Here is a 12,724-nt window from a genome sequence, read left to right as displayed (position 1 = left end):
TGGGCCTTCCGGGTGACTCTCCCCAGTTTATATACTGGGCATGACGTGCTGTGGTATGGAATACCCCTTTGGCCAGTTTGGGTCAGGTGTCCTGGCTCTGCTTCCTCCCGGCTTCCCCTCCTCCCTGGCAGAGCATGAGACTGAGAAAGTCCTTGGTCAGAGTAAACATTACTGAGCAACAACTAAAAACATCGGTGTTATCAGCGTTGTTCCCAGGCTGAAAGTCAAAAACACAGCTCTGCACCAGCTACTAAGAAGGAGAAAATTGACTGCTGTAGCTGAACCCAGGACAACCTTAGAGAAAAGGTTTCCTCTTCTTTACTCTGGTATAGCACCTAAAGGCCTTGGACTTGGTGTATTTTCAGGTTATACATGTTAGAGTGGATGTGTTCCAGCTGACACAAACATATGTGCAAGAATTCCTCCAGAGAACAAAATTTTTTTACCACAGCTGTATGGTTGAAAAAAGAGAGATATTTCCTCCCCCACTTCTTTCCAGAATGAATGAGGGAACCTTGACTTATGTCTTTCTTCCATAGATACTATTTTGGTGCATTTCTTGTCACTAAATTGCTCAAGTCTGTCACTTATCTCCAGGGTGGTCTATTAGAAAACATTCAAGCTTGTCATCTACCTGTTCTGTATTCTGTCATATATTTGTATCCCAGTTTGCAGACTTCAGACAGGACTATCACAGCTACTTCCACCCTTCACACTTCTTTGGCATATGAACTTAGTGCTTCTGATCTTTAATGGATCTCCATCTGCAGCTGAACATGTAAAGCTGCATTTACCAAATCATCTGTAGGTGAAATCAGTATGTTGAGGATCTGTTACCTTGGGTTGCATAAACGTGCATTAAACCACAGGTGTCTGTGCCCATGGTGTGCAGTCTTCCATGTGGAGGTGGTAAACAACAATACCACCTGCAAAATACTTGTTTTGGACTTTTATGCTTTCCAACGCACTCAGTTATTAACATTTTCTCTGCCTCACTTGTCTGCAGAAGGATCAAAACTTATCTGTTGAAGACAAACCATTTAGTGTGATCCTTAAAACTGCTTTTGCCTGATGGAAGTAAATTGAAAGATATAGCACCATCATCCCAAAGGCCATCAAGTGAATAACAGATTTCATTACTGTTTTGTAAATAGTTCAAACAGATTAAATCTGCTGAGACGTATTTAGGCTGATATTGATGCATTCAACATCAGGACCACTTTTCACTGTAGTTCAGATTATGGGCTGGTCATACCATTGGCAGTTCACCTATTATTGCTGCATTTTATAGTTACTGTATTATTAAACAGTAGAGAAGTCAATAGGCAAGAGAGGTGGCTGTGAAACTCACTGGAAGGAGCTGGAGAGGAATGGTGCTCAGTGAGCAAAGAAAATAGTGCTGCTTAGCTCAGTGTGACAGGCAAAGCTGAGCTCTTATTCATAGGATGTAAAGGACCAGGCAAATACTGCACAAAATGCACACTATGGAATCCTGTCTGATGTATTACAGAAATTAATTACAAGGGGAATAAAACACAGGTGAAGAGGGAGTTTGTTCATAGTATTTAAAATCTGAATGAAGATAACCAGATAAAGTTCACAGACTACAAGGGAATACAAAAGTTTGGGGCATGAAAGTGTGGTTGCAAAACTGCTGTGTGTAGTCAGTGGCAAAGGGCGATCTTTTTGAGGAGTACTTCATGGAATTGGGGGAGTCTGGTAAAATATTTCCATCCTCATTTTAAATCTCTCTTTTATTTTTCTCCTTAATTCAGGTGGGTGAGCAAACACATTAAAAAGCCCATTCGTTCCACTGTCCTGAGCCTGGACTGGCACCCAAATAATGTTCTGCTGGCTGCAGGATCCTGTGACTTCAAGTGCAGGTGAGAGAGAAATAAAGCATCTCTAAATCACTTTGGATTACTGTTTCCTGTTGTCAGTACCATGAGCATGCTGATCTTGCATTTGCTGTCAGAATAGAAGATGGCTCATTGCATACTGTTGCTGTTACCACAAGAAAACATCCAGCTTGAGAAGCCTTGGCTTTGGTGCTACCACTGCAGCCTTTGAACTGCTAACATGTATCTGGTGAGGGACATGCCTCAATGATCTGGTGGGTGTCTTTACTAGCAGTACACAGAAGTAGTACTACTGTGCATGCACTGAGTGCTAAGGTCTAGCTTAAATTAGGCTAGCAGGTGCTATCTTGTAAAACACTAGCATTGCTACTTAGAGTTTAAAAAGCAGTATCCTAACAGTGCAGTTCCAAAACTCACAGTATACATGGCTCTTCCAAAGGCAGGATCTCATCTTTCTCTTCCCTGAGTCACTTGTTCTCTCCCCATTGCCTGTGCCTTAACACTCTTGCACCCGTGTGGCGAGCAAGGAATTGCTCACCTTGAGCAAAGTGGTCAAGGAATTGATCCATCTGAAACTCAGGACAACAAAACAGAGCATTAAAAAACTCCAAGGCGGGTAAAACCAGATTGGGATGTGGGCTGGATGGTGTGGTCTTCCAAACTGGTTGTGAAGTTACACAGTGAGGGGATAGGTCCTGCACGTTGCCCTGTGCTGAGTGTCTGGGGTCACTGCAGTGAAGTCTGCATGAGAAGTGTCTGCAGAGTGGTTGACTTGAATTCAGCTTTTAATTAATCACTTGTACCATGAATTCTAATGAAAGCTTCTTTTCTTAAGTTCTTTATGTAATAGAGCAATTTTTAAGCTTCAAAGTGTGTACTAAAAATGACTAAGAAGGAGTGGGAGGGGGAGGTGGGACTATTACATTCCATATTTCAGAATGAAACCCAGGCATCTAAATTCTATCTTTTGATACCTTTTTATGTAAGGAGAGGTGTTAAATGGAAGCTGGGAAGAAGAGGAGAGTTGTCTTCCTTTCTTGCCGTAGCTCCAGATTTAATGAGATAAACTATACATGTTCACTTCCTTTCACAAAAAAAAGGGTTGTAAAATGTACTCATTCATCTTCCAAAGCAACTGCTTTTCACATATGGGAACTTCTTCATGTTCACGAAGCATTTTAGGACTTCAGCATTAGGTCATCTGATACATAGATCTCTATGTGTTACTTTGGACTTGAGCTCTTTCATCTCCAGGCTTTGTTTGGTGCTTGTTGTGTACATTGCATCCCTGATACCTCCTCTTCCCTGTTTTGGTTGAGAAGTTAGATTTGCATCATTTTCTGTTCACTGTGGATTGGGTTTCTTTGGGAGCTGTGTGTGTGTATTTGGGTTTTTTTGTTTTATAAGGAAGTCAAGGTGTTGTTCAGTTGATTTCCTAGGAGCATTCTCTAGAAAGACTGATTTAGTCTTTTGTTTCCCATCAGAAAACTCATTGTCCTGCATCCTACTTCTCTGAAAATGGGGTGTATTTTGAAAGAAAACCCCAGCTCTTGATTTAAAACATTTGGGAAACTTTCTGCTCTTCCTTAACATTGTAGTTTAGGATGACTCATTTCATCATTTTGCTGCTTTTATCATGGAAACATCCATATAGAAATATTAAAGAACAGTAGTAGAGATTGGTACTAGGTTTCTGTTTCTTCCCCAGACCCATGAAAGAATGTTCTCTTTGGTGAATGATGAATACAGATCTCTAGAATTCCAGTTCCAGGGAATGTTCAGTAATTTAGTAAAGATAATGAAGCTATCTGGGCCTGAAGTGTGCATCTGCTCTGATAAGTGGCTCTGAAGAGAATTATGAAATGGATCTGCCAGAGCCACTGCCAACTAATAAGCAGCAAAGTGGGAGACATTTGGGTAAAGGATGGAGTACAAAGAGGCTCCAAGCTGCTCAGTATCAGCAGAGTTGCCTTGGTGCCTGGCCTGGATGAGCTCCTCTTACATTTGCCTTTAGAAATACATATCTAGCTACCAGCACCACATAGGTGTGAATTTTATATTCTTGCTGGAACAATGCTGCTGTGGGAGTGAAAGTCATTTCCCACTGTTCTTTGAAGGCTGGGGCCTTCAAGCTGAGTTGATTTTGGGTTTAAAAGGGAGGGAGACTTCAGTAAAGGAAAATACTCTTTTTTGTAACAGTTATCTTCAACGTCTTTCACTACATAGGAAGGATTTTTCTGCCTTGTGTTAAAAGCTGTTGCTTTAAACATCGTGTCCCATTTCCATACATTAAGAGATAGGTCCTTTTAGATGTCTCTATAAAATTAAGTTGGTTGAAGGATTATCATTAGATTATATTTAAACTGATAGAGCCCAGTATAAATTCACACTTAATGCTCTGAAAATCTCTACCTAATATAGCTGCAGTTAAACCCTTCTTCTTCCAAATGATCTGCTTTATTTGAATAAGCTGAATACAGAGACCTTTTGAAGTGCATACTCCACATGTGTAAAAGATTTCAAATAACAGGGAGGGGGGAGCAACATTTCCTTAAACTCCCTATAAACATATATATTGTTTGACTGCAACCAGTATTTGATCACAGGTTTTCATTTTACTGGCATATTTCTCTGGTTAGTAGTATGTCGTGGCTCACTTGTTCCTTCTGCTCAATGGACTCTTATCCTATGTTTGTGACGTCCCAGTAACTTCCATGGCAACAGTCAAGAACACCATATTGTGGCATGTCTGAATCATGCAGAAGGAATTTGATGGAAGGGGGAGGCTTTTCTATTTAAACATCTCTTGAAAACTGTAGTGCTGGGATTGGAACATCAGTTTTCTTTCTTTGAAACCCGGCTACAAAGTGAATGTTCTTGAAAAGTGGGTAATTTTGTAGGTGTTTGTAGCAGCTTCTAATTATACAGTGCAATTTGTGGGTTTTCTCTGACTGAAGAACTGACTCTCAGAATTATTTAGGACCTCAAAAGGATGAAAGGAAAATCTCAGCACAGTGGAAAATGCAATGACAATGTATGTGCTTGTGCCATCTTCTGGAAAAGGAGAGAGACACAAGAACAGAAACCTATATGCATTACAGCCCTTGTACTGTTGCTTTCTCTCTGCATACTGATTGTGGGTTTTCTCTGACTGAAGAACTGACTCTCAGAATTATTTAGGACCTCAAAAGGATGAAAGGAAAATCTCAGCACAGTGGAAAATGCAATGACAATGTATGTGCTTGTGCCATCTTCTGGAAAAGGAGAGAGACACAAGAACAGAAACCTATATGCATTACAGCCCTTGTCCTGTTGCTTTCTCTCTGCATACTGAAGCTCCCCAGCCACTAGTGGCTTGTTGTTTGAGGATAGTATGTTACTTTGGTGGAATTAGAATGCATCTATTTGCTTCCAATACAAAATGAACATGAAGCTCCCAGGAGGTCTTTTTCTCTCTTTGTTCATACTGAAATCTTTTCATTTGCAGGGTGTTTTCTGCTTACATTAAGGAAGTGGATGAAAAACCAGCCAGTACACCCTGGGGCTCCAAAATGCCTTTTGGGCAGCTGATGTCAGAATTTGGGGGTGCTGGAAGTGGTGGATGGGTGCACAGTGTCAGTTTTTCTGCCAGTGGTAACCGCTTAGCCTGGGTCAGTCATGACAGCACTGTGTCAGTTGCTGATGCCTCAAAGAATATGATGTAAGTATGTTCTTCTTGCCAGTTTGACACAGAAGGGTGGAGTATGTGGAGTACCGTGCTTACAACAATGAAAGCTGTGACTGCTCTTCCCAGTTGTGACAATATTACTGTTGATTCCAGGAGTCTCTTTGAGACACGTAAAAATAAGGCAGACTCTTGGAATTTTAGATGATATAATTGACATTTCTGGTAAGAATTCTTCAGTGAGGGTGCAGTCAGTTTACTCAGGGTGGGAGCATTTGAAAGAAAAGTATGTTCCACTTTAGAGATTGGGGAAAAACAGTATTTCCTTGTAAATGGATTCAGGAGAATCCAGAAACATGCTCACTCTGTAACGAAGACCCTGTTCCCAACCAGGATGTGGAAAATGAGTTGTTTGTTTCATGAAATGTTAACTCCAACCACTGTCCTTAAGACACTGCTGCTGCAAGGTTTCAACTTACACCTTCCAATCCAACAAAATAGTTTATTAACAATTCATTCATTAACAATTCTCTAGTTTGGGTTGAAGGGACCTTAAAGCTCCTCCAGCTCCAACCCCTGCCACAGGCAGGGACACCTTCCACTAGAGCAGGTTGCTCCAAGCCCCTGTGTCCAACCTGGCCTTGAACACTGCCAGGGATGGGGCAGCCACAGCTTCTCTGGGCACGCTGTGCCAGTGTTTCACCACCTCATAGTAAAGAATTCCCTTCTAATGTCTAATCTAAATCTAATGTAATTCCTCCCTCTGCTCCTCATCTGCATAACTTCTCAGTGTCTGTGGCTTTCTAACCAAGAAGGAAGAGGTTGCTCATGCATTTTGGTAGCAGAGATCTCTAGTGGATCAATCTGGCATTGCTGTGCTTCAGTTTTAATTATGGTTCTGATGGCTGCAGCTGTAGAAGTACCTGGCTGGGGACATCATTTGAGTATAAAGCGTACTGGAATTCTTCCCTCATTTGTTAGAACATCACAAAAGTTGACTTAATTTAACACACAGGCTTTTTCCTCCTGAAAAGATGATGTCAAGCACTAAATCTTCAGTGTTTTTATCCACCAATGAAACTAATAGCTTCATTAATGTGGACCTTTTGTGGAGGTATTAATTCTTTTTTGAACACTGTGTACACACAACACCAGATAACTCCAGCCTTTACCTGGAATACTTCATGTTTAGTATAGATCTTCCAGGACACTTCCATTAGGTTAAAACATTCTATTACACATTTCAACCTTCTGGTGTCACTTTGGGACAGCTGAGCTACACTGACCTTCTTTTCCAATAATCCTTGTGTGGGAATGGTCTCTAATTTTGGTTGGAGCCAAAGAGGAGGGGTTTCAATGAAGTCCTTTAACAAATGTTCTTGTGTTCAGGGTTTCGCAGCTGAAAACAGAGTTCCTTCCACTCCTGAGCGTCTCGTTTGTCTCCGAGAACAGTGTGGTGGCAGCTGTAAGTGTCTTTTATCTTCTCCTTGTAGAGTTTTGTAGTGTTTTGGAGAGGGAGAAACCCCAAAGTTACTACTATCACTTAGCAATAAGCAAACTCTTCCATAGCGTCAGTCTTTGCGTTTCTGCAGTTAACAGCAGCAGCAAATGAAACGGTGATTGTGTTTGTTTCCTGACATGCTTTCATGTTGTTTGATTGCAGGGCCATGACTGCTGCCCCATGCTCTTTAACTGTGATGACCGTGGCTTGCTGACCTTCGTTTCCAAACTAGACATTCCAAAACAGAGCATCCAGCGTAATATTTCTGCGATGGAACGCTTCCGGAACATGGATAAAAGAGCCACTACGGAAGATCGTAACACGACCCTGGAGACACTGCACCAAAACAGTATAACGTGAGTGTCCTGCCTGCCCTTCCAAGGGGAAGGAATGCTTTCCTCATCACTTTGGTTTCCCAGGATGTACTGCAAACTGATGAGAGCTATGCCATCCGGGTTTAGCTGGTATCCCCTTTTAGCCTTTTGCTACCAGCTGTCTGTACCTGGGATTTATATGGAAGCTGGTGAAGTTAATCATTAACGTGGCATGCATACTACTGCTGTTTGCTCATGTTTAATGTGCTCTGGAACTTCAACACAGCTTATCTTATCAAATACGTAGCTACTTCACGAGCCATTGGTAGCACTGTGCAAAATCTAGTTAGCAAAATTCACCTGGAGCAGGAATTCCCATTGCAGCTTCCTATTGCAGAAGTGATTTCCAGGTGTATTTATTCATCACAAGGATCAGTTCAGGTTAACTGAGTACAATATCCTTGCATTGAAAAAAATATGTGAGCCTGGAGGATGCTGCTATTCCTGAAGCAATTTATCCATTCCTTTATCCAAGGAAAATGTTCAGGCTGCAGCCACAGAGCAGTAAAAGAGCTTTCAGCATCCTATTTTTGTGCTTATTTTTCTGAAGCATTGTACCCAAAATCTAACATAAGCTCTGTTATACTCATGTCTCCCTTGGAGAGAGTAGGAGTTGAATTCAACCCAGGTTTTCCAGCTTTTTGGCTCTGTGGAATGGGTGTCTGTGTTACCAGCTCTCACTCTCTGCTTTCAGCCAAGTGTCTATTTATGAGATAGACAAACGAGATTGTCGTAAATTCTGCACCACGGGCATTGATGGAGCAATGACCATCTGGGATTTCAAGGTATGCTTTTACTACTGTGTTTATGTGGTGAGGAGGGCTTTGGTGATCTCTAGTATTAACCTCAGATGCTCAGCCCTAAGGCAGGTTTTATTAGCAGCAGGAAATCCAGACTGGAATATTCAAGGCCATTAGTGAACTGTCTTCCTTAGACAGGTTCAAGATTCGGCATAAGTGCAGATAGGCTTTGTTTAGCAGGTGGTGCTAATCCAGACTTAATTTTTTCATGGAATCATTTAATGTCCCTGTAGGAATCCCACTAATTCCTCCTCCAACCCCTACCTCAGCCACCATCAGCCTTGGAACAATCGTTGGTACAACACGGCCCACTACCTCTTCTTGCTCCCATCCCTTTGAGCTCTGTTCACTGTCCTTCTGCAGAACCTCTTCTTCTTCTGAGTCTTCCCTCTCAGAATTAACTTACAAAGCAGTAAGAAGTTACCTCAAAGAGTTACAGAATACAGTGAGTCCTGTATTGAAAACCCTGAAAGGATTTGGGCATGCAAGTGCTTGCTTTGCTGAGGACTGGCCAACAGAGGTCTCTGCTGGCCTCCCCGAGCTGCTGAGAGCCTGCTCTGCCTCTTAGGTAAAACATAGCCTGTCTATTCTGTAATGCCAGCGATCTCTGGTGGGAACAGGAGCCACGAAATTGAGGTGATTCATAAGCTGTTTAATGCAGTTTCAGTATGGAATCATTGGTCTATATATGCATGAGTTTGAAAGGAATGGCTGTAGTGGTCTCTGGCTCTTGAATCTGAGTCTAATCTCAACTATCAGCGTCAGCATCTCCACTGAATTATTCACCACAGGAAACTGCAGCAGATTGTGATTAAGATTTTTCTCTCTTTCAAGACCTTAGAGTCCTCTATCCAAGGTCTACGAATCATGTAAAGGTGGATTTCCATCATCTAGCAGGACAAACTGCTTGACAGAACGCAGCTCCCACATCTGCACAAACCCGAAAAGGGAGGAGGAAGGTGGAATAACTTGGAAACACTGAGAAAATACAGCTTGGCAGATTTTCTTTTGGATATCAATTTGGTGAATTGTGTTGGTTTCAAAATCAGCTGTGATTGTTCTTATATATTTTGTTTTGGTTGTTCTTTTTGTTTTCGGTTGGTTGTTTCATTCCATTCTTTACCAAAGCTGCTCCTTAAGTAGTTTATTGCAGGAAGTTCTGAATCACTAACTTAAAAGGGGAATTTTATGTAAATTGTCTGCTAGAAATAATAATAATAATAAAAAAAGAAAAACTGATTCTTTGCTTGGATGCTCATTGGCAGAGGTTAAAAAAGGATATTAAGGGAATTAACTCAAAAGGAATAAGGAAAACCCCTGCACTGATATTTTATGGCCTTAAAAGAGGAATAGTTCATCTTTACTGAAGTTTCTTAGTTGACAGATGAAGTCCTGGAGTTGGATGCGAAGATTCAGCTGTGGAATTGTTCCCTTGAGGTGATGATTTCGGAGGATGAACAGTTCTGTCCTACTCCTCTTAATTCTGTCTGCATTGAGTCTGGTAATAGATCAGTTAACCTGAATGCCTTTCTTGCTGTCCATTCAATGGGTCAGAGTCTTCCAAAGGTGAATGACCAGAGTGATTCGTAGGTACCTTTTAGGATCTGCACAAAGACTCCTCACAGTGTTCAGAATACAGGCTGGAAGGCTGCATGTGGAAAGTGAGACAAAAATCTGCTGAGCCACATCTTCGGAGGTCAAATTGAAAGCAACTCACTGTGTAAGTCCATGAAGCTGCACAGACCTGCATGTCCTGTTAGAGCCAAGTGCTCAGCCTGCAAAGTTCTGTGTTTATAAAGGCTGGTGGAGACATGCCACACATTTATCAGAGGTGTCAGCATGGGCTGGCTTCTGTGCACATCCTTTTTGGAAGTTCAGTTCTGAGCCTTAGGAGCTCACGGAGGCGTTTGCACGTAACTTGTTTTATTCACATGGTCTAGTAACTCCTAACTGCATTGCTGCCTTGAGGCTCTGGAGGGGATTAGCTGCCTCACAAGCTTTACAAGGTGTAAGGCTTTGTCTGACAAAGCAGAAGTGTCTTGCAAAAAGCCCCAGTGACTAAACTTACCACTTCCTCTGGAACCAGAGTTGCTTCATACACTGCTCGTCTCAGCTCTGAGTGATTGAAAAGGGAGGGTGGGAGGTGAGCTCACAAAGCTGATGGCTGCTGCTGTTCTGCTGCAAGAGCACCATGTCCATCACAGAGCTGGGGCATTTTCAGGTGCAGTGTTGGTTGTGTGCAGAGAATGGACTGGTTTCCCTGTTCCTTCTGGTTTTCTGGTGTCTCCCACCTCCCTCCCCTGGCAGTCAAGCGTGGCTTTGCAGTTTCCTCTCCCTTCTAAACACCTTGTCTTGCAGCTTGGTGACCTGATGTGTACAGTGACTTGTGGTGATGTTGGCTTTATCAGCTAAACTCCATCAGTCCTGATGGAGTTGAGTGTCTTCTGGATCAAAGTGACCCTGCCTGCCTTGGTAGATAGATATAGGAGCATGGGTTTGGCTTTGTCCATCTCTGTATGTACTAGAGATGCTTGTATCTCACAGACAGTAATGATTTTGTTTCAAAAGTCATGTCTTGAAAGCGTGGTGGTTTATTTCCATGTAACATAAAGGGAGGGGGCAAAAATCACTTAATGAGAGAGTGGAGAAAATGGATCTCAAAATGCTTATGCTTTGTTCTTTGTTCTGTGTGGAAGAGCTGGAGAAGGTTAAAATGAGCCCATTTGCTCCAAAAAGTCAACAAACTGAGGTGTGATTTAACTGCTGTGTGAGAGAAACACATGTGCTACAAGCCTGAGATGAAGAACAGATTAAAACCACCCCACGTGCAGGGGCAGGGACAAGTTCTGTGTCTTGTGCACTGCCCAACAGTGAAGAACAGTGGCTCTGGCTCTCCAGGCCATGGCTCTGCTCAGGGAGGACTTTCTGCTGCCACCCCTGTCTCTGACACTGTCCTTTGTGTCCTGTGTGGATGAGAATTCACTGGCATATTTAGCTAACCACAGTACCAGGCTTCTTGGCACGGGCTTGTATGTGCTTGGGTTAGTGGTGCCTCTGAAAGCAACTCACAAAGCAGCTCGTGGTTGCAGTCTTAATTACAGGATAGCTGCTGGCTGCTTGTGCTCAGCGTTAACACTCCAGCTAACAGAGTGTTGGGAGCAAGGAATGGAGCTTGGCACAAGCAGGGATGCTCACTGGAGCTGCCTGAAAATCTCCCCAGCCTCTAAATGAAAAAGAGCTGCTGCTTTTCATCTCCCTTGTCCCACCCCTGAAGAAAAACCCAGCAAAAAGATGTTTTGGTGTCCCCAGCACCTTTGCAGTGGGATAGTTCTGCAGGGGACCTGAGCGCTACAAGACAAGGATGCAGGAGGATCTTTATGGAAAACAGAGGCAAAAGCAGGTAAAGGATTTAAGCCAAGCCTAGAGATGGATCTGGCAAAAGACCCAGCAGGGCTGGGCCTTCATCCCTACCACAGCATTGACTTATTCCCAATTGGGCTGTCGGAGGCAGCTCCTGTGCTCATTAGTGCCAGCTCCGATGGGAGCCGCAGCGGGAGCCATGAGGGAATGCGATGGCTCAGCAGGCAGCGCTGGGCTGAGGCTCTCCTCTCCCCTGTAGGAACATACCCTGGTTCCTGCTGCAGAAGTTAAACTGGTCACCATTCATTCACATCCCTGCCTGGAAGGGAGCTGGCGTCTAAGGATGAGCAGATGGTCTCTTGTCCTGTATCCTCCCATCCCACATGGGTGGGATCTGCTGGTCTTGGTGCAGGAGGCAGTGGTTGGATACCTGGGAAGCCTGAAGCCTTCTGGTGAGGAGCAGAGGCAGAACAGCTCATGGCCAAAGGAGCGGAGAAAACATGCAGACAGCAGGAAAAGCTTCAAAAAGCCACTGTCAGCCCTGGGGGAGCTGCATCCCTTCTGCTGCATTTAGGGCAGCACTGGGGGCTGCAGGCACTGCTGGAGGCCAGGGCAGCCCACTGCTTCCATGAGGGACTCTTCCCACCGTGGGGATTCACTCCGAGCCACAGAGAGCCACCACACTCCGGGGACATCCCGGGATCTCGATGTGTGCCTGCCGGGATCACAGCAACGTGCGTGAGGGGAAGCGCAGCTAATGGACCTGAGGACCATGGAGAGATGAGCTGCCTGCTCTGTGCCACCCCCATTGCCCTTATCTACAGCTGGCCCCTCACATGGGGATTGATTCTGCAGCTCAAGAAGCACGAGGCTGTTTTCTCCATGTCCTGCAGCTCAGAAGCCCCACCAGGAGCCCACAGTGCGCTGCTGTCCTGCTGCTGCAGTTACCTGGTACGAGAAGGGGTGAGCGCATCCCTCCATGTGTGGCTCTGGCTTGCAGCAGCGGGGTGAGAAGCTGAATCCCATCTCTCCCATCACTTCCAGCAGGAGCTGAGCTCCTGGCAGTTACCCTGCCTGGCCGGGAATGGGGTAAAATCAGTTGCTCTGAAGCAGGAAGGAAGGGAACAGAAGGGTGCACACATGGTGTGTGGGGTGACTGCACCCAG

General features: G+C 44.0%; 1 protein-coding gene across 1 annotated transcript in view; it reads left to right on the top strand.

Annotated features, from left to right (window-relative positions):
* Positions 1 to 9,437, top strand: part of LOC104401981 (actin-related protein 2/3 complex subunit 1A) — a 13,392-nt gene extending 3,955 nt beyond the window's left edge. The window contains exons 4-9 of the mRNA XM_010009735.1: positions 1,776 to 1,883; positions 5,347 to 5,559; positions 6,913 to 6,988; positions 7,187 to 7,380; positions 8,093 to 8,183; positions 9,033 to 9,437. Of these exons, the coding sequence (XP_010008037.1) occupies positions 1,776 to 1,883; positions 5,347 to 5,559; positions 6,913 to 6,988; positions 7,187 to 7,380; positions 8,093 to 8,183; positions 9,033 to 9,071 (721 nt within the window). The 3' untranslated portion in view covers positions 9,072 to 9,437. The remainder of the gene's footprint in view (positions 1 to 1,775; positions 1,884 to 5,346; positions 5,560 to 6,912; positions 6,989 to 7,186; positions 7,381 to 8,092; positions 8,184 to 9,032) is intronic.
* Positions 9,438 to 12,724: the final 3,287 nt, after the last annotated feature.

This window comes from Nestor notabilis, unplaced genomic scaffold, assembly GCF_000696875.1.
Source record: "Nestor notabilis isolate BGI_N333 unplaced genomic scaffold, ASM69687v1 scaffold34262, whole genome shotgun sequence".
NCBI lineage: Eukaryota > Metazoa > Chordata > Aves > Psittaciformes > Psittacidae > Nestor > Nestor notabilis.
Note: the sequence above shows the minus strand (reverse complement) of the source record. Positions and strands in the feature narration are given on the sequence as shown.